General features: G+C 34.7%; 1 protein-coding gene across 2 annotated transcripts in view; it reads left to right on the forward strand.

Moving 5' to 3' along the window:
* Nucleotides 1-23,091, forward strand: part of LOC106877836 (uncharacterized) — a 206,101-nt gene that overhangs the window by 80,785 nt on the left and 102,225 nt on the right. For both annotated transcript variants that reach the window (XM_014926867.2, XM_014926868.2), the window contains exon 4: nt 429-627. In XM_014926867.2, coding sequence (XP_014782353.1) covers nt 429-627 — 199 coding nt within the window. The remainder of the gene's footprint in view (nt 1-428; nt 628-23,091) is intronic.

Consider the following 23,091-nt stretch of genomic DNA (forward strand, 5'->3'; position numbering starts at 1 on the left):
AAAAGACACCATTTCGAGCGTGGCCGTTTTCGTGCGGGTGACACGTAAAAGCACCCACTACACTCTCTGAGTGGTTGGCGTCAGGAAGGGCATCCAGCTGTAGAAACTCTGCCAAATTAGACTGGAGCCTGGTGTTGCCATCCGGTTTCACCAGTCCTCAGTCAAATCGTCCAACCCATGCTAGCATGGAAAGCGGACGTTAAACGATGATGATGATGATAATGGTGATACAGAAATGCTAAATTAAATGCCTTGATGTTTTCATTACTTTCACTTTACCATCTAAGAATCCCGTTGAAATTGACTTTGACTCTCATTCTTTTGAAAATGATGCAACTAATTATTCTGCTCCCATAAAATTGTAGTCTTGTAGCAAAGTTAGAAATATTTATCATCATCTAATTTTATCATTTCGATTTTATCAACAGACCTACCATGAAGAGCTGTTACAAAGATCCCCTCGCCACAAGTTATTAAATGACTATGCTCGCCAGTTACTCAAGCGATATCCTGCTTTAAAAGGAGATGTTTATGTACGACTACAGCTATTAAATGCTCAGTGGCAGAAAATTGAGCAAGCAATCTCACCATCAAAGGGTGTACAAGATTGGAAGACAATGCTTAATGGTGAGTCCCTTTTTGCTTTAATAAATCTTTTTCAGCCTCAAAGTGTTCCAGGTGTGGCATATGTATTTTCTCATTATTCAGCTTATCATAAAGTAAAAAGTTTTAGGGTTTTGTTAAAGTAAGTTTTTAGAGGTTGATAGTTATATTTACTGACAGTATTTTGCATATATTTACAATTCAAAATGGCCACCCTTTGCTTTCAGTATAGCTCTTCACCTTTTCTCAACTGAAGTGCATGACTTCTTCTTCACCTCTTTGTTCAAATTGGACCATAACATCTTAAAAGCTTCTTTCAACTGTGGCTCACTTAAGTATGTGATGCATTAAATGTGGGCTATATCACAAAATCCATAAATAACATCGAGGCTTCATGAAGGCCAAACGGACTTGTTGAAAAGTGTGCCAGATCTGAAAGAAGCTCTTAAGACAGCATGGCTCAATTTGAACAAAGAGGCTAGTAAATAAGTTTTGCACTTCAGTTGAGAAACAGTTAAGACCTATGATGAAAGCAAAGGGTGGCCATTTTGAATTGTAAATATATGTAAAATACTGTCAATAACTATAATAATCAACCTGTAAACTTTCATTCCCCGAAACCTAAAGCTTTATATTTTATGATAAAATAAATAATGGGTAAATATATATGCCATATCTAGTAAGCCAAGTATTAATTTTTTATTACCTCATCATCTTCAATTTACCATGGCAAATGTCTAAATGAGATATTGAAATTAATCTGAGCAAAGATCTTTCATCACATGTTTTTTTTTTTTAAATGCATTGTTTGCCAGCCTTTATGCTCCATTGTTTCTTATCGCCTGGATCAGATGTTTCCTGTTGAACCACTCCAACCTGCATCCTAAGGGCTAGGTTTCCTTTTCTGAGCAAGAAAATACTTCAAACCTCATCAGATGCTAAATCTGTACATAATTTTAAGTGCAGCCCATATTGGAGTACTGGGATGGTATTCTTGCCACATATTCAAATTTCAAAGACTGCATTCAAATGAAGGTTCTTTTATTCATTCATGTTACTTTTTTTTTCTTTTTTCTTTTTTTTTTGTGAGTATAGGTTGGACAGATACTTATTACTGAGTTATTATTTATTGTACAGGTGGATGCCCTATATGTCACTAAACTTTGTTTTACAAGAAAGGATATTTTATTCCCCAGTATCTTTGAAAAGGCAGGGCTATAGCACAATTTTTGTTGACAAGGAATACTCCTGTATCAGTATAAAGACAGTTCGTTTCATGAGATGATACAAAATGTGAACATTTTCATAGACCTGCATACACACACTTACATACACATTTGTCTGTCTGTCTAAATACACACGCACTTCTATAGTGTCCCTCTATAAATTCTACTTAGAAGATATTGGTCAGTCTGTGGCTATAGCAAAAGATGCTCATGGTGTGATACACTGAGTTAGAACTTGAAACCTCATAGTTACAAACTGAGCTCTGTATCTACATAGCCATGCCTGTGCGCCATCTTACTAGCAAAAATTCACTCACCATCAAACTATGACCATAAGTTCACAGATGTGCTGGTTTTTCTGTCTATCATTATTGAAAAAAATCTCTAAACTAGGTAGTTGCAAATGTCCACTTCATGAAGTCTTATTTATCTTGTCTCCTATCATCAGCAGTTCCCAACCGTTTTTTTCTTTTTTGAACTACAGAACCATTTCATGCAGAGCAATTTTTCTATGGACCAAGGAATCATGTGCCAAACAAAATGTATTAAATTGCATAAAATATATTTTAATTCTTACATAGATAATACAAAAGTACCCTGCAGACTGGGATAACCAGTAAAATAGAAAGAATAACTTAAAAGAATTTATTCCTTCCGTGTAGTCTAGTACCAAATTACCAAATGATTCATGGCCCAGTACTAGTCTGCAGCCTGGTTGTTGGTGACCATGGCTGTTATCATTCATGCTGTGTCATTCATTTTAGATCTTATGTTTAAACACATTACACAAGCCTTCCTTGACAGAGCTGCAGTCCTTTACAATTTCCTCCCTGCAGATTTTTCTCTCCATTCCTACAGATGTTAACTTAATAGATGAAAGTCACCACATTGATTTCATAAGTCTCAGTGGGCCTGCAAGAGGTCAAAAGGTCATGCCTCTCATCTGACTAACTTATAAAGTAAAATATGAAGTTGAGGTTTTACTGTTGAAAAACATTCCTCCCCATCTCTCTCCCAGGAAAGAAAAGGCTTTGGCTTCTAGCAGTAATTTTGGTACTACTTATGGAATATATGTCAGTTATAAATTCCCTGTACTCTCTTTCCACTGCCTCACGTTATCAGCAAGCTTAAATTTTCCATTCATTACTATTTATAGCTCACGTATACTTCAATTGAGAAGTAAACTTATTTTCCAGGATACAACACAACACAGTAATAGGATATGAGACAACAAACTTTTGGTTGGCTTTATTTATTTATTTTATATAACAGATGGGTGAAATAGTGTGTTGTTGGTTATAGGTTTAGGCTAATGACTGGCTTACTGCATTACTCCATGATGAGAATAACAAAATAATATCACTGATGTTGTGTTTTTCATTCAAGATTTTGAACTTATGGATTATTGATCTTTATAGGTGCAGGAGTGGCTGTGTGGTAAGCAGCTTGCTTACCAACCACATGGTTCTGGGTTCATTCCCACTGCATGACACCTTGGGCAAGTGTCTTCTACTATAGCTTCGGGCCGACCAAAGTCTTGTGAGTGGATTTGCTAGACGGAAACTGAAAGAAGCCCATCGTATATATGTATGTGTGTGTCTGTGTTTGTGCCCCCAGCATCGTTTGACAACTGATGGTGGTGTGTTTACATCCCCGTAACTTAGCGGTTCAGCAAAAGAAACCAATAGAATAAGTACTAGGCTTCCAAAGAATAAGTCCTGGGGTCAATTTGCTTGACTAAAAGGCAGTGCTCCAGCATGGTCGCAGTCAAATGACTGAAACAAGTAAAAGAGAGAAAGAGAAAGAGTATATTGGTGAGAGAAATAGTAAATTCTTGGTAAATGGGATTTATGCCCCCATAATGAGTTTCTTGAAATTACTTCACTGTTCTTATTACTCATTAAAAACTTCACATTTGTTACATCTGTCTTACTCTGAATTTGAGTTCAAATCCAGACAGCATCAACTTTGTCTTTCATTCCTCTGGCTTTCATAAAGTACCAGCCAGGTACTGATGTCAGTGTAACCAACTAATTTCCTCCCCTCAAAAATTGCTAGCCTTGTGCCCAAAGGGGGAACCATTATTATTATTATTACACTCTCTGAGTGGTTGGCGTTAGGAAGGGCACCCAGCTGTAGAAACACTGCCAGATCAGATTGGAGCCTGGTGCAGCCTCCTGGCTTCTCAGACCCTAGTCGAACCGTCCAACCCATGCTAGCATGGAAAGCGGACGTTAAACGATGATGATGATGATGATGATGATGATTATGATTATTATCATCATCATGAAGGCAGTGAGCTGACAGAATCATTAACATGGCAGACAAAATTATTTAGCAGCTTTTCATCTGTCTTTACATTTTGAGTTCAAATTCCACCAAGGTTGACTTTGCCTTTCATCATTTTGGGGTTGATGAAATAAGCACTGGTCAGGTATTGGGGTTGATGTCCTCAATCAGCTCCCTCCACCAAAATTTCATGCTTTGTGCCTATATCTTTTGTCTTTTACTTGTCTGTCATTAGACTGCAGCCATGTTGGGACACTGCTTTGAATTTTTAGTCGGAGAAACTGACCCTTGTGCCTACTTTTTTTCTTAAACCTGGTGCTTATTCTGTCAGTTTTTTTTTGCCAAACTGCTAGGTTACAGGGGCGTAAACACCAGCATTGGTTGTCAAACAGTGGTGGGACACACACACACACACACACACACACACACACACACACACAAATACACAACAGGCTTCTTTCAGTTTCTGTCTATCAAATCCACTCACAAGGCTTTGGTTGGCCCGAGGCTCCATAGTAGAAGACACTTGCCCGAAGTGCCACACAGTGGAACTGAAACATGGAACCATGTGGCTGGAAAGCAAACTTCTTACCACACACAGCTACATCTGCACCTATAGTAAAAAAGATTATCATTATCATGCTTCTCTAGGAATTAGTACAAATTGTAAGGCATTCCATTTGATGTCCCGTTTCATAATTCAATTCACATTAGAGCTATTATAAGTATGTGGGTTGGTTAACTGGGTGCTGGAAATTTGTTCAAGTTGCATGTGGTTTCCTACGTAAAGCCAACCACAATATTCACTTTTAATGGATCGCACTTATTTCCATATTGATGTCACAAAAGTTACTTGTCAACAGCTGTTATGCTGAATACCAGTAGCTTAGTGTGTGAGAATGTATATTTGTCAGAGAGGAGAAAATGTAAGCCGTGCTTGGGGAAGTGGTCTTTTAGCGCATGTGTTCAAAGTGGCATGGCTGTCAGTTGACCAAGATGACATTTATGAGTTTCACTAAAATACAGGCCAAGATTAGGTGATATGCTGTGGCCATTGTTTGTTACTAGGTTGATGCAGTTTCTAATGCTAAGTGTAACAGCTGTGCCATTAAGACTGCCTGCTGGTAGGTTGTAAGATTAAATTTAATGCAAATATTTTGTTGTTTATAAGCAGAGCACTTTATTCTGCATTGTTTCAGTTCACAGAGCTATCTGTAATAGGTATCAACTAGAAATGGTATATGTGAGTGAGATTTATTGCTTTTCCAGGAGACGCCTTCTCTTAAAAGTTCTAGGATAGTCATTTACAATTTTACATATCAGTGATGCATAATCTGGTTTATACCAGGGTTTCCAGCCTGGGTGCCTGCACCCTCTAGTGATGTGAAATGGCCTTTCGGGAGTGTGATAAAGAGAGTTAGATATGTTCTAAGCACACAAAGAACTTCATTAATTCTACATATGTAGATTTAACCCTTTTTGATTATGACCAAAAATTGACCAAAATTATAACCAAAAATTGTCTCCATGTTATTCCACTTGTAATGACACACTTGTGTGAATTACCTAAATCCACAGGCAGACCTCAATTAGCAAGAAAGATTCATATCTTGATAGTCACGAATAAGAAGCAAAGAATTCATTGAATTTTGTTTCCAAAAGAGATTGATTTCACTGTTTAGAGTTTTTTGTTTCTAATTACTCAATTTACATTAGCTTTTTACGCGAGTCACAAGTTTATATTTGTTAAGTTTATTCACCCATTGCCAGTACCACCTGACTGGCCCTCATGCCGATGGCACGTAAAAAGCACCCACTACACTCTCAGAGTGGTTGGTATTGGTAAGGGAATCCAGCTGTTGAAACTCTGCCAGATCAGATTGGAGCCTGGTGTAGCCATCTGGTTTGTCAGTCCTCAGTCAAATCGTCCAACCCATGCTAGCATGGAAAACGAACGTTAAATGATGATGATGTACTGTATGCTGTTCATTCATAAGTCAATATTTTTTAAAGTTTTTATGTGTGATATTTGTAGGTGGTGCAAACATTAAACATTTCTTAGGGTGAGGGCCATAGGAAATGTTAGGAACCAACTAGTGTGTATCAAAGAATTTGGGTGGTCAGTGGTGACTTCTATGAGTATGTCCTATAGTATTTCCTCAAGTAAATTTGTATTTGGTGATCCATTGTTTTCTTTATAAATTTTGCAGAATACTTTCTGAAAAAAGGTATGATAATATACTACAATGTATTTAAACCAACTTATAACCTCATCTCTACTAAATTGGACTGCTGTCTCTATAATAAATAATTGTAGAAGAAATTAGCATTTCATTGTGCAAACAATCCGCTGCTGTGCTGCTCTAGAGCCCTGATTGAATTAGCCTAAGATTCCGATGATCGAATGTATAGATCTCCTCTAGAAAGATGGGATATTCAGGGCTTCAATGCATTCAAGCTTAGGAATCATAAGTTTGTTCAATCAGGGTTAATACAGAGTTTCACAGCAGCAGATTGTTTGCACAGTGAAATGTTAATTTCTTCTACAATTATTTATCATAGACTGTAGTTCAGTTTGGTAGAAAAGAGATGAATTATCTAAGATGGTGTAGTTTGATTTGAAATGAAAATTGCTGCTGTTTCTCGCATATCATAGGACTACATACAGGTTCCCTTATTGCCAAGTAGTATTAAACTATTCATCTCAACACTGTTTGATGTTACTAATACGGTTGGTAATTTAGTAACGCTCATCTTCATTCCGAATTGAATACGAAATGCGAATTTTCATTTCTAGAATGAATGCATTTCACATCACTTAAGATATTAATGCACCCATGAAAGGCATTTAATACTAACAACTATCATTAATTATAGATCCTTTCTTTGTTACACTTTAAAAAAAAAAAATTTTTAATAGACATTAACTGATCTTATCGAAATTATCTCCCTTGTTTCCCCTCAATTTCCCGAACACACATGCACACGTTTTTACTAATCTTTTGTATAACCCCAGTTGATTGTTTTGCTAATAATGACTATTACATTTCATGCCATATTCTGTCAAATGCATTGACACGTTGCTGTGCATTTAATCGAAGGGAAATAACTCTTTAATTTTCCTTTTCCTTTGAAATTTTGTGCAACTAGTTTAGCTACTGCTACGTTTGTTTTTCAGTGGAATATTTTCATTTCCGCATTTTTACTGCTGGCAGAAAATGCGTCGAGTACGTAGCTTCTTTTTGGCTTTTATAAAATAACAACATTCCAATCGTGGCCAGTTCACTTTTCTTTTTTCAAGATGTTATGTGTGTAATTCAGAGGTGAATTAGGCTGTTGTTTAGATCAAGTGTACACAATAGTGTCCTCCCTAAAACTTTTACTTGTGTCTATAGTCATAATCATTATAATTATTCTTATTTCTTAATGGCAGCAAATTTTGTGATAAACAATTGCCATCGTCCCGTGTCACAAGTTGATATATTCTTAATTCAAACTCCAAAACCTTGATGTTAATTTCTAATTGTTAATTTCTAATTGTTAATTTCTAATGTTAATTTCTAATTGCCTGCACAAACTTAAGCTACTAATAAATTGGTATATCCAGGAGGATTTTGTACTGTGCATGCATCTTGGTCTGAGTAAAGATTGATAAAACTCTTCCTATTCGGTATCTGAGCATTGCTGAGTTGTGGAATTATGTCGAACAGACTATTAGCAGAGTCCATCATAAAGATTTGTTTATGTATTTCTTTGGCTTGGAAGAGCAAGAAGTTTTCCTCTGTCTGGTGGCTATGTTAAAAGAGAATTCATGATGTTTGCATCGAAAGGGGTTGAGAACAGATGTTTCCTTCTTCAGCCAACCTCCATCAACTTCATATTCCACTTGGGGAGCGGGGGGGGGATAAGAGTGGCAAGGACTGACTCTCAGAATGCCTCTCTGGCCCAGAAGTGGGAGAAAGCATTATCCCTTTGTAGTCTGAGTAACCCCGAATCTGTAGAGTTCCTTGATTGGCCTTAGATACTTGTCCCCTCCTCCACATTCAAGCTTTTTATTTCATGCTTTTAGAATATATTAGTTCTCTCTATTTGTTTTGTTTTTTTTATAACAACTAATTATGTGTAAACCCCATCCATTTATATATTTTTGTGGGATTTGTCTTTGTAATGCCCCCTTTCATATCTCATGTTTTGTGGTAAATTAAAAAATCATTATTAACAATTAGAGAAATAAACAACTCACATAAGGTTCATATGACCTTCTACTGCACCATCAGGTGTACTGGCATGTGTGCAACATTGCCTAAAAGTGTGTAAGAGTATGTGTGTATTAATTCCAGTTTACTTTTTTATGAAATTTCTTTTGTTGTTTCTTTATTATTATATTGGCACACTCGCAAAATCATTAGCACCCTGTGCAAAATGCCTAGCAGTATTTCATCCATCTTTATGTTCTGAGTTCAAATTCCGCCAAGGTTGACTTTGCCTTTCATCTTTTCAGGGTCAATAAAATAAGTACTAGTTGAGTAATGGGTTCAATACTGCCCTTGTGGCAAAATTTGAAACCATTATTACTATATAGATGGCAAGCTGGCAGAATCATTAGCAAGTCAGGCAAAATCTTAGCATTTCTGCTGGCTTTATGTTGAGTTCATGTTCTGCTGAGGTTGACTTTGACTTTCATCCTTTCAGAGTCAATAAAATAAGTACCAGTTAAGCACTAGAGTTGATGTAAATCGACTTCTTCTTCCCCTATAAATTTCAGGCCTTGTGCCTATAATAGAAAGGATTTTTATCGTGATAAAATGGTAGAGCTGTTAGCATGTCAGATAAAATGTTTAGTGATATTTTTCTTTACATGCTGAGCTCATATCCCACTGAGGGCAACTTTGCCTTTCCTCTTTTGGGAGTTCAATAAAATAAATACCAGTGAAGCTCTGGGGTTGATGTAATTGACTTGCTCACTTCCCCCAAATTTCAGGCCTTGTGCCTCTAGCAGAAAGGTTTATTATTAAAGCAACAAGCTGGCAGAATTGTTACTGTGCCAGACACAATGCTTAGCAGCATTTCTTCTGGCTTACGTTCTGAGTTCACATTCCATTGAGGTCAGCATTACCTTTTATCCATCCAGGGTTAATAAAATAAGTACCAATTAAGCACTGGGGCCAATGTAATCAACTTCCCCCTTCAAAAAATTCCAGGCCTTGTGACTATAATAGAAAGGATTATTATTATCATTATCACATGGTGAACTGGTTGAATCGTTACAGCATCAGGCAAAATACCTATTAGGTCATCTTCATTTTTCATCCTTCCAGAATCAATAAAATACAGTACCAGTCATGTACTGACTGTTAAGTTAATTGACTACCATCCTCCTCTACATTTGTAATTTTGTGCTTATGTTAGAAATTATTCTTTATTCAGTGATGGATTGGCCAAACTGTTAGTGTCAAACATGATACTTTTCAGTGTTTGTTCTGAGTTCAATCGACTGTTCCTCCCTTCTTAATTTTGTGCCAATCTGAGAAATCGTCATTACTATAAGGGTAGAATTGGTAATGCTGTTAATATTTCTTCGTGGTCTTTTTTAATCGTCTGTTTCTTTTCCCCAAAATATGTGGTCTTGTACTTAGGTAAGGCATAAAGCAAAATAATAATTTATACCTAGACCATAGTGTGAATTGAGAGGTTTTCCAAATATACTTTGGAAAAAAAAAAATTTTTATACCAAGTATAAGAATGTCTTCTATATTTTTTTTTTATTTTAATAGCTCTACTACAAAATTTTGTGGGCACAATAATATCTATTTCATGAAAAGAAAGATGTGAATAGAATATAGTATCAAAATATAACTATAGGAAATAATTTAACGTCTTTACGGAGTTTTCTTATATAAGGGAGAGTACTCTGTGATAGCAGTTATCTCCCTTCACAAAAAGTCTTAATATGTAATGAGTATCAGTAAATTTGTGAAATCTAAAATACAAAATTTTATTTATAACTAAATTTCTTTCCTTTTTGTTTTTCTTTTATTCATTTAATAGTTGTTTTATATTTTTCATTCAAATCCTAGTTGTTTTATATTTTTTATTTTAGTCAGCTTGTTCTATTAATTTTTTTTTTCAATACATTGAATATTCTTTTGCAAAGGACAGTAAAATCCAACAGGTGTGATCCTAAACATATGTTGCTAAGTCTGCTTGCTAGCACGTCAACAGTTTAGTCATCCGTCTGTATTACATTAGATCATTACTCTATTTTATTGCAGCCGATATTGCTTAAAAGTACTGTAAACTACAAGAACTCTGTAACCTGAGCATTGCTTCATTTTAACCAAATTAATGATGTTCATTGTACTTCCCTTGAGTGAATATATACTTACAGTTGTATGTAACTATGGAAAATTTTCAAAGTTTTCACTGTCCACTGGAAAAGCAGGATAAGAGATCAACTGTTGAGGTTGTAACCATATTTTTGCAATCGGTTTTCTTAATTTGGTGGGTGGGAAAACTTGCTTTTGTTACAGATATTGGTAAAAGGTTTTCCAATAAGAATTTCATATAAAGTCAAATCAATTTTACTAAATTTGTTGCTAGAAGTACACACACACACACACACACACACACACACACACATGTGATGGCTTTACATTGTAACTGATATTAGTATGAAAATACTGGAAATTAATTTTTTAAGGTAGCTATTTACGTGCATACACTTTATGCCAATTCATTTGAATTCGTTAGAAAGATTCTTAAAAAATATTTCTTAATGTGTGTGTGTGTGTGTGTGTGTGTAGACTGATTATACAGGGTGTCCACAAAGTCTGGGTACATGGGGATTAACACATATTTTAAGAAATTATTATTTCTTATATTTAATTGTTTATGTCATGGTTTTATTTACGTCATGTACCCATACTTTGTGGACACCCTGTACAATGCGGAAAATCTATCTTTTTTAATTTGTCTGGTCTTAAAAGCTTTACAACAATATATGGCTTAGGCAACAAATAAACCCTCTTTCTCCAGTCCTCTCTGAAATCTATTCAACAGCTGAGATCTTTTTTGTTAGATTTGTTTTAGTGAGAGGATAGGTAAGTGTTTCATGTTAATAACTTATGGAATTAACAGATTATCATCACCTCCAATTGTAATTACTTTGGCTGCTATCTTCTGGCTGTAATATACTCCACTCACATGGTTATTGTTTCTCTGGAGGTATTCAGCTGCCGATAAGCTTCTGTAAACACTTCATTTCTACTACTTTCTATTATAGTACATATATGAATGTATTTCAGATTTCAAAATAATTTACTTTCAAAAAGTCTTTACGTCACTTCGCATACTTTTCCTGAAATGAATTTCACATCTAATTCAGAATTGATTGAATATATAATTTAATTAGATACAATATACATTATATATAATATTCCCTAGTGAAAAAGTATCTTGAGTTTTACAAATTTCGAAAGATTCTCAAATGAGATTGAAAGTAGGGAAATGAATGAAATTTGAAATGAGAAGGAAAACAGGAAAAAATTCAAGAAAAAGAAAATTCTTTTCATGGTAATTATTACCATTGAATACAAATATGTTTCCTTTGTATCGAGTCATTGTCACTTTGTTGTCGTGAGATATCATTCACACACACACAACATACACTTTTTATATAGGTTACTAGATATTACAGGATTGTGAACTTCACCTCTATATCTCATTTATTTTAATCTCTCTTTACTCTTCATTGAGTGATAATGAAACTGTAATCAAAGGTGGGGAGAAGATAAATACTACATTTCAACATGAAATAGTTTCTTTTTTTTTTCCTTCTTTCTAAAAGATATATATACTTACTAAATATAACTTCATAGAAAGGAGGAAAATCAACAGTATTATGAGGTTACCTTTTTGCAAATTCTTATTCCTTTTTGTGTGAAAAAAGAAGTTAACCGCTTAAAAAAACTTTTAAAAGGAAAAGTATAATCAATGTTTTATTTACCAAATCATTTTGAAAAAGCAACACATTGCCTGTTTCATCGTGGGATTGTATTGATTTAAGGTTAGTGCCATCTGGCAAACATACCTTCTTTTGAATGAAAATTACTTGGACAACTGGAGTAAGTATATTTCAATGGAAAATTTTCTTGTGAAATGTTTTGGTAGAAATACTTGTATGTGTAGTTAGTTCCTCTATAAATCTAGGTATAAATTCACACTGTGTATGTAGGCGTGTGTTTTTATTAGGCTCATTAATTTAGTCTTAAGTATCTCATAATATATATTTTGCATTTGAAAATATGCATTCATTTAATATTTGTAAGTTTATATTGTTAGTATATGGTTTTTTGGGGGTTTTTTTATGTGTTAATAAATTTGAGTGAAATATGAATGTTCCCCTTCTAACTAACAATTTTTTTTTTTTTTTTTTTTTAAGTGTTCAAAGTAATTTTAATTGTTTAAGTTATGAGGATGTTAATATGTTCACTAATTCTTTAATCATGTTTATATAATGATTTTTGACTGAGTTAGGAAACTCCCGATCTTTTTAAATGAAGGAATATCGTATGTCATGCTAAAATTGTTCTATATAATGCCATTACCACCTAACTTTTAAATACACAAATACTTATTTACCTACTGCTTGGAGAGACATTTCTTTTGATATTGAATAAGTATATTTGTATATAGTTTTACTGTGCTGGCCTAAGCTGGAAGGGCTTCAGCATCTCCCTACATAATGTAATTCCCTGTCATCTGGCACAAACAGTGAGGAAGAAGACTGGGTTGTTTGTTAATTATAACATGTTTCTGACAATGGGTTTTACAGCTGATAACCCTTCCTGTTACCAGCCACTTTACAGAAATACTGGGGTTTACATTCCTCCAAAATATGAAGAGGAATAGGTACTCTTGGTATGGGTGATCCTAGTATATTACTATAAGTGTACATTTTATTGACAACAAAAATACAGGTAAAGTTGTTTAGTTAAGAAGTTTTTCACTTGCATGGTTTCAGGTTTTATCCCACTGTGTGTCACCTCAGACAAATTACTTAACCCTTTGACATTCAGATTTCTTTATCAAATATATTGCTTATATATTCACATTGTTTTAAATTAATCAAGGATTATCTTGTAGCTTTGAGATTTCAATGGTGTGTTTGTATATTTTTAGAATGACATTGTAGAATATGAGTGAAAGGCTGGATTTGGTCAGTTTGAACATAAAATAGGTAGAATATTTCGGCCACATATGACTGGAATAAACACTGAAGGGTTAAACTGTAGCTTCAGATTGACCATTACTTTGTAAATAAAATTTGATAAACTACAACTCTGGAAGTCCATTATATATTTATGAGTACAATGTGGTCTTCTTACTAAGGCAGAAACTTCAAATAAAAATTGACTTGCTCCGTGATGGTCCATCCAAACCATGACAGCATGGAAAGCAAACTTAAAATGATACCATTATGATGTATACGTGTGTGTGAATAATGTAAACAACAGCAAGAAAATTGAAAACTGATGCTTTACATAGGAAATCCCATGCACTATTTCTTTTACGTCATGCTACACACACACGCATTCCCTTGTTGCTCTCACTGCCAGAAATGTAGTTGATTGGTGATTGGCCTGTCAGAAACATTAAGGAATAGCTTGGTTGCAATCATCATCATCATCATTTAGCATCTGCTTTCTATGCTGGCATGGGTTAGATGGTTTGACTGAAATGAGTAAGCTGGGGAGCTGCTCCAGGTTCCAACTTGATTTGGCATGGTTTCTACAGCTATGCCCTTCTTAATGCCAACCACTCCAAGAGTGTAATGGGTGCTTTTTACATACCACCAGCACAGTTACCAGTTATGTGGCACTGGTGTTGGCCACATTATATAAAAATAAAGAGATTATAATTTTTGTTTGCATTTCTATGCTAGCATAGGTTGGATGTCATCCCAGTCCAAGTCAATTCTTATTTGAAGTTACTACCTTCTTACATAGTTTGGGCAGAACCATGTCCTGCTCACACCGTTCATTTTAGGTTTGGTTCCCATGGCTGGATGCCCTTTCTATCACCAACTACTTTATAGTGTGTACTGGGTGCATTTTCTCATGGTACCAAGAGAGAGTTTATCATGTCTTCCACAAGACTAAGTTCCTAACAACCCTATGTCAACTCTACTCAGTTAACAACCCCTTTACAGAGTGTACTGGGTGCATTTTATCATAGTACCTGCAAAGTGTACACCCAAATACTTAATAGTTCCTGCACAGACCATGTGACCAAGTTAATGCTGCCTGTCTAGTCCTGCTTCCCATGGTACATTATCATTACCCCTCTGTCCTTTCCTCACTTATTACACTGTCTTCCCTATTCTGATCCTTCTATTGCCCTGTGTCTTCTAAAACTGAGTAGTTGTCACAATTCTATGTGGTGCTTGTTTGCTCAAGTCATGGACTAAGAAATAAATGATGAGAAACATTGATGATAGATGAGAGAAATAATCAACCTCAGCTGGATTTGAACCTTGATTAGTGAATATCTAGTAGTTCAAATCTGTCTTAATTTCAGGTTCATAGTTTGATTATATCTCTATATTTGTAATGTACTTAGTAGCTGTCATTACTCTCTGTATTTATCAGTGTGTTTCATTAGTACAAATAAACGATGTTAAAAGAGAAGTCAGACACGTGACTTTATTGTTGTCTGTCTTGTGGGAGATGGATTCAAATGTACAATGTTACTCACTTACACTACCCCCATGTCTCCCACTATACATACACTACCCCTCTTTCTCTCTTTCTCCTTTCATTTGATTATTCATGATATTAGGATTAAGTACCTGTCTTGTGCAAGCAGTTTTAATGAACTGTCACACTGTTGGCTCTAATCTCTGTGTAATAAACTAATAGTATTTCAGTGTCAGTGATGACTGTTTTACATTCACTGCAGCTTTCTTTTTGTAATATCTTTGCCATTATCAGATGCTCCTCCTCGCCACTTATTTGTTGATCTACTTTCAATAAGTCAGCTTAATTAGAGATATCAGTAAAAGCATGCCTCGTCTATATAAGCTCACACACACACATACACGAATTCATTTGTTCAGTGTGTTGGCTGAGCTTTAGCTACTCACTCACCTGTATCATCCCTGACATAGACACTGGGTTGTCTGCTGGCTAATAGTATAGCCTTGAAATTATCTGTGCATCCACGCACGTGCCATGTTCAGCAGATGTTGCACCTTTTCAAAAAAGACTTTAAAATATTTGCATGAGATATAACCGTTGATACTTCACTTTACTTGTTTCACCATCCCACTTACCTATAATTTTAACTGAAATTTCTCACTCCTGCTACTACTCACAGTTCATAATTTAGATACTACTTTACAGAACGCAGCAGGTGGTGCATTCAAAATGCTAACTTGTCTGTCTTTGTCTCAAGTTAAAGGCTCTAATTTACAATAGCTACTCTGTGTGTGTGTGTGTGTGTGTGTGTGTGTGTGTGTGTGGTGAGCTAGCAGAATTATTACTACACTGGACAAAATGCTTAGTGGTGGTTCTTTATGTTTTGAGTACAAATTTCACTCAGGTCAACTTTGCCTTTTTAGCCTTTTGGGGTCAGTGAAATAAGTATCAGTTGAATACTGAGGTCAGTGTAATTGACTACCTTCCTCCCACAAATTTCAGGCCTTGTGCCTTTAGTAGAAAGGATTATTATTATTATCATTATCATTATTATTGCAGTGAGCTGGTAGAATTGTTAGTATGCCGGGTGGCAGCATTTTGTCCATCTCTACATTCTGAGGTTAACTTTGCCTTTCATCATTTCAGGGTCAATAAAATAAGTACCAGTTGAACACTGGGGACAATGTTATTGACTTACTCCCACCCCTGAAATTGCTGGCCTTGTGCCAAATTGTGAAACCATTATTATTATTATTTACACTATATAATGTCTGAAAAGTTTGAGTAAACTTTGGTAAGTGCCATGCACTTGAGTCACTTTTGTGGTTTCAGTTTATTAACCCTGTGTCATGTGGTGTTCCTGCTATGGCAGAAATAGTTTAAATGTCGTCCCTGCTGGATTCCCGCTAAAAGTAGTAACGAACAACATGCATAGAAAAATAAAATAAAATAAAAATCAGACACCTGAACGTGTTGCAGGTTTGTTGTCAAGTGTGTCTATGACTCATTGTTAATAGTGTCCCCCATAGCTGTAGCTTATATCTGTTTTTAATAAAATAAAAAAAAGAAGAAAAGGCGATTTTGCAATGAAGCTAGTATGTGATGAACCCAGCATTTCATCTGGATGAGGACTTTACAATTACACTGGCACTGAGAGCAGTTTGGATAATGAGACTGGTGAAAGTGATGAGGAAAGTAGCTATTCAGGTGAACAGATATAGTAGTTGAGATAATCCTGTAATTGTTATTCTCCTGAATTGCTAACCTAATGAGAGCGGTTGCTAGAAACACAGTAGTTGAAAACAGGATGTGTCATAGGACAGATTAACCCAGCATTGGGTAAGCAGCTATTTAGCTATTGTGCATAAGGACATAGAAACCCTCATTCTGAATTCAGTATATGTTTTTAGAATCTAGCGGCTATTAGTAGATCTAGCCTCTACGTCTCTCCAATAGCAAACTGGAGTAAAAGCTGTTGTTATTGCCATGTATGGTCTGGGTGATACAGCTTGACAATTTCCCATTTACAAGAATATATTTGACTTGATAAAACCAAAGATCTCTATTGTAAAACTATCCAAAAAGCTTCCTCCGAGGAGACTGACAAAACCTGCAAAGTGTACACCCAAATACTTAATAGTTCCTGCACAGACCATGTGACCAGGTTAATGCTGCCTGTCTAGTCCTGCTTCCCATGATACATTATCATTATCCCTCTGTTCTTTCCTCACTTATTACACTATCTTCCCTATTCTGATCCTTCTGTTACTACCTGTCCATGCTTTCTACACCAACCAAACTACCTATCCTTTCCATTTTAACCAGATTCTTTCTCCAAATCTTGCACCCCTAAAGATTCTATCTTGAACACTTTGTACAGATTACAAATGTAATCTGTACAAATTTCAGAGACTCTTTCCCTCTGACTCTTCCCTCACCCCCTTCTTGCAGTCTCCTCCTCTTTCCTCCTATCATCCTGCCTCTTTTCTCTCCTGTGCAATCAGTTATATAAATTCTTTCTTGGTTACTGTAAACATAGTTGATAACACCCTACTGTAAATGTACTTACTTACACAGGTACTTCTTGCTATAATTCTCACTTTACCATCACCTTTTACTGGAGAAGAGAATTTGTGTAAACCTGCTTTTATCTACTTTGAGGTTCATTTCCTGGAGGAAATTGTTATTTCTATAAAATTATCCATACTGAGCATTATTTTGGTTGGTCTTAAGTAAGCTTGTTCATTTAGCTAAAACATGTCTTTCTCAGGAGCTATAGCACTCACTCAAACACACATATTGTATGTATTAAAGTTGTTGCAACAATTCCAATATTCTATAGACTTAATAGCAGCAGCAACGATAACAAATTAATTAAACAACTGATTTAATTTGATGTAAGTTTTATCTAATTCAAAAATTGGTGGCAAATATTTTTCTCAAAGTGGGTAACAATGTTCCATCAAATTTTTCCTAACATCTGAATGGAATTTTTGTTGTTAAATTCCAAGTTGTTATGCATTGTTTAAAGTTTGATACAGCTTATCAAGCACATTTCTTAATAAAAATGGCAACATTCCGATATCTCTAAAGTCACAGAGGTAACTATTTATTGAGAAAGACGTGCAAAGTGTGTCATTGTTTATTCACAATTATCATTCTTCTTCAAGATAGACATTGTGGCATTGCTGTATGTTGTAGAAAGTTTTAAAAGTATTCCTTCCACCTATATTTAGTTGCCTGCATTTTTTTCTACCTCCCTAACTCTTAAACACAAGGCAAGACCCATCCACCCTTTACAACAAATGAGTTTATTGAAATTTTTTTATAAACTCTGCTCTAGTCAAATTTGTGGCCACACTACAAACTCTGACGTGGTTATTTATATAAAATGAAGTGTGATGGTCAGAGTACATTACTTCGGTTTTGCTGTCCTGTCAGTATATGAGTATGTTATTTCAGTGGCTTAACTGGGCACAAGTAGTAGATGATGTTCTTGTTTCTTCATAACATTGTAGAGTGGGTGCTACCAGACTCGTGGTTTGGACCTTGTTAGGCAATTTATTTTGTTGCTTTTGGGGCATTATATAACCTGTTTAAAAAAAAAAAAACTCTCTCTTCCTTAGTATTTCAGCTGTTTTAATAAAAATATCCAAAACTGAGAAACCAATAGAACAACACTTTTGTCTGGTCAATAGTTCCCTTCTGCAGTCAGTTTTAATAATCAGCATATACCTAATCTTTAATTATTTTTCTTTGCATTAAATTTTATTTTGTTTTCCATTTTCCTCCATCGCTTAGTTGAGGAGGCTTTTTCTTGTTCTTTTCCAGTCTTACAATTTACTTGGCAACTGGCACAAAAAAAAAATACCCATTACATTGTAAAGTGGTTGACATTATAAAGGTCATCTAACTGTAGCAACCATGCCAAGCCTGACAATGGGGTTCAACACAGCCCTATGGCTTGCCAGATCCTGTCAAGCCATCCAACCCATTCCAGCATGGAAAATGGACATTAAATAATGATCCTATTTAGCTTTCCTTTACTATATTTCGTATCATCATGACTAGTTGATGAGCCATCTTTCCAAACTGTCATCAACTGAACAGGGCTTCAGTATGGGTACCCAATACTCACCATTTCTTTGTGTATCCTGTCCATACATTGGCAGCCACCTCTCTTATGTACATCAACTATCATTATGCCCAGTTTATTTCTCTGCTTTTATTGAGATATATAAGAAATTTTTGGTGTTTTTCTTGTGAAAGAAATATTTTATAGCTGGATGGTTTTTATGACATTTGAGAATTTTATGATTAAAGACTCAGGTAAATAGAATAAAATAACTTTCATGAGGGAAAACTGCAATACTTGCAGTAACAACTTATTCACAGTGGTATTGCTAGAGTTTGTACTGCTCAAGACAGAACTTGAGTAAGCCACTTCCTCCCATGAAAACCACAACATAACACATACATATAAAGTACCATCTGGGGCCAAAAGCTCCACTTATTGTCTTTTGGATATGCTAGTGTTCATTCCTTAAGACTGTGTTACCCTTACCACTTACCATTTGAAATATATTGACTTATTTGGTACGTGAACTTCGTGCCTCAAACATCTTATATTGGATGCATAAATGCTTAGGGATATGATTGTTGTATTTGGGGTGATGTGTTTGGTATTATTTCAGTGACACTTCACACCAGTGAAGCTGTGCTACAGAAATAACTGAAGCTAGCATTCTTGTGAAAGCTCCTTTACCAACTTAAGTTACACTTATATATTTGTTTGATATGGACTACTACTTATTTGGTTTTACATCAGTAAATTGTTTGTCAATATGCTGACCCATATCAGATACAACAAGCCTTAACTGCCATGCTTGACTATAAGCTTCTTGTTTAAAGAGTGAGTCAACTTATTGGTATGGACTTGTTTTGGTTGTACACTCATGATATGTATCCTTTGTATGTTCATGAAAACGTATATATATATATATATATATATATATATATATATATATATGCAAACAATGCTTGGATAGACAATAAACATGCCTGCAGAATGTGTTGGTTGAAATTTCAAAGTCTTTAGTCAATTATGCACCACTAATTTAAGCACAGATGTAGAATCAGAGACATTGTAAATATGTAATTAAAGGGATGGAGGGGAATGTACTAAATGTTATATGTGGCAACATCTGTGTGGCAAATCAATCATAAATACCATAAAGCAGTATCTTTGGGATTGGTTTCGTTTGACCCAGCTAAAGAATGTGTTAAAACCAAATGAAGAAAATCTAAGCTCAACTAGCACATGTTACATCATCGATGAAGTACATTTTTTACCTTGAGTAGATTAAGTGACGGCAGCTGTTGTTTATTAGTCATCGAAATGACCAAAGCTTTTTAAACAGCATTGGGTGTGAAGTTTAGTCCAAAATCTATTATTGTAAAGGTGTGGTTACAATGAATTTGCAATAAACTAGACCACTGCTATTCAATAGGCTTGATAAGTCACAATGTGTTGAACTTTTGCATTTCGTATTCTGAATGCTATTAAACAATAAGTGTACAGAAGAATATATTACAAATATTATAATATCTATTTTATTTGTAGGAATATTAACCCTTTTCATCCCAGTCCACCTAAAGCTACTCTCGGTTCTATGATTGCAAACTTCTTGTTTTAACCTTTTTGGTCACCATCCACCTGAAACCACTTCTGGTTCTATAACACAAACTTCCTGTTTTAAAATGATTTTAATTAAAAATATCTGCCATCTAAATTTCATGTTAATTTATGTTCCAAATGCCAACTTTATAATTAGTTATCTTACTAAATTCTTCATTATTGTCAAAATCAGTTGCCACAAAGACAATGCATTTCAATAGAAATACAATAATGAAAAGGTTAAAGTGATTTAAATTAAAACCATCCATTAAAATCTTGTGTTTATTTATGTTCCAAATGCCAGCTATTTAATAACAGTTACTTAACTAAGTCCTTCATTATTTTCAAAATTAATTGAAATAAAGACAGTGTAACAAGAAAGTTGACTTTCTATTCTTTATTTTCATAAATAACTAAATTCAGTGTGAAACATTATTTTATTTTATTAAAAGTTTGAAATGATGTGAATATTTCTCACTGTTGATCTCTCTTTTTTTCTTGATCCAACAAGCTCGTTAGACCAAAGTTTACCCCAGTTCCTATCATGTTTTAATGACTGAGAGTACAAGACCATCCTCTGAACAGGGTCCAGTCTGCCACAGGCTTAACACCCTGCTGTTGCAGGCATACATTTTCACCCAAAACAGCAAGAAATAAAGCACCTTGTTCAAGGAAGCAACATACCATCCGGTTCTGAAATTGAACGGATCTTTTTTAAAACGGGGGCCACATTTTTCATTAATGTTTTATGTAGTGTTTTTGGTACCGAAAGACTTTCAAACTTCGTATACTTATCTATTTTGTGTTATAGAACAGAAAAATATTTTTGTATTCAAATTTATTTCATGTAAAAAATTGTCTTATTTCGATAATTTCAACCAATCACTGACAAGTATTCAGTTGTTTAGATTTACTCCTTTGGCTGATTAAGCGATGTAAAGCGTATTTAATCTCCATACCTTCGTTTTATTTGCTTTTTTCATTTTAAATTTGCTTTAACCCTAACCCTAACCCTAACCCTAACCGTAGGGTTAGAGTTAGGGTTAGGGTTAATTGTTTCAGAATCGTTTGTTTATGTAGTCGGCACTTAATGTATATCGGCTGAATGGACGTCAGTGATTGGTTGAAATTACAGAAATACGACAGCTTTAACATGGAATAATTTATGGATTTCTTTTTTTTAAGAAGACTAAGAGAAAAAGATGTTTTATATGACACATTCTACCAGTGTTCCAAGTTTCAAAGTGTTTCGTTAACGAAAAATGTGGCCCCCGTTTTAAAAAAGATCCAATTGAACTCACAATGTTTTGATTATGGAGACCAACACCCAAACCATTAGTTTGTACACTTTCCCTTCTCATTGTTTATACATCTTAAATCTCCCTTTCAATGAGAAGACCAATATTTATACTGAGATAATTATAGCATTTAAAGTAAATTCACTCTCAGAGCTTATAAAGTATTTAATATATATTATATTTATGAGGTTTTGAGTTATCTAATTAAATTATTCAGACTATTTATTTGCTCTTGGTATATTTGTTTTATTGCAACATTAAACCTAATCACTTATATAATTTCCTTTCATTTTCCATATCTCTATCTTATTAATTTTGCATTTCCCATACTTATCTAGTTTATTGTTTAGTAATTACCTACAACATATTTAACACATTAAAATCTATATTTTTCATACCAAAGTATGAATAAGCTGAGAAGAATTCAAATTTGATATATTCTAAAGTCGCAGTGCTTAGAATGATTTAGTTACTTGCTTCACTGGACATATTTAAGTAGGTTGAAGCTTCAGTTATTGAACCTAAATCCCAGATTATAAAGCCGGATTCTCTAACCTAGAACTTGATCAACAATAAATGTATTAAAATTATATGCATGTGTATGTGTGCATATGTGTTTTTGAAATTACATACACAAAGTGCAAAATCCTCTTATTTTGACATGCATGTGCTGATTGTAAGCAAAATTGTCATCAATCATACAAATTGTCGTTTGTCTGCAGTTCTTCACAAAAACATGTCTGGACTGTTTATAGGTCATTAGACAGGGGAATTGTTATCTTGCTTGAAAACAAGGGAAGGCTGGCATCAGGCAGGGCATCTGGCCATAGAAAATTCTACTTCAGTGAAGTCCCATCTGGACCCATGCAAACATGGAAAAATAGACGTTAAAATTATGATGGCACTGATGATGATGATGATGATGATGATGATAAATCTGGTTCTCAGCCAATAACTACAAGATAAACTATGATTACGTGATTTCTGGTAACTAGGACATCATATTGACTGGACTATAATGGGAAGTTACTTATTTGGAGAAGGATATATATTCCTTTTTTAAGCTGTCATAGTCATAAAAGAAAAGAAAAAAAAACTATGTTTATGTGTATCTATATTTAAGTTTCTCTGTGTTTTCATATTTTCATTAGTTCTATGATTTATTTGCTCCCACCTTTGACAAATAAATATCTGTTTTTGTTAATTTAGTGGTGATGATGTGATTACAATAGTTATCAGAAAAGAATAATAAAGAGATGAATTGGTGCAAGGAAACAAAAAGTCCCAAGGGTCTTTTTATT

This window comes from Octopus bimaculoides, chromosome 3, assembly GCF_001194135.2.
Source record: "Octopus bimaculoides isolate UCB-OBI-ISO-001 chromosome 3, ASM119413v2, whole genome shotgun sequence".
In the NCBI taxonomy this organism is placed as follows: Eukaryota; Metazoa; Mollusca; class Cephalopoda; order Octopoda; family Octopodidae; genus Octopus; species Octopus bimaculoides.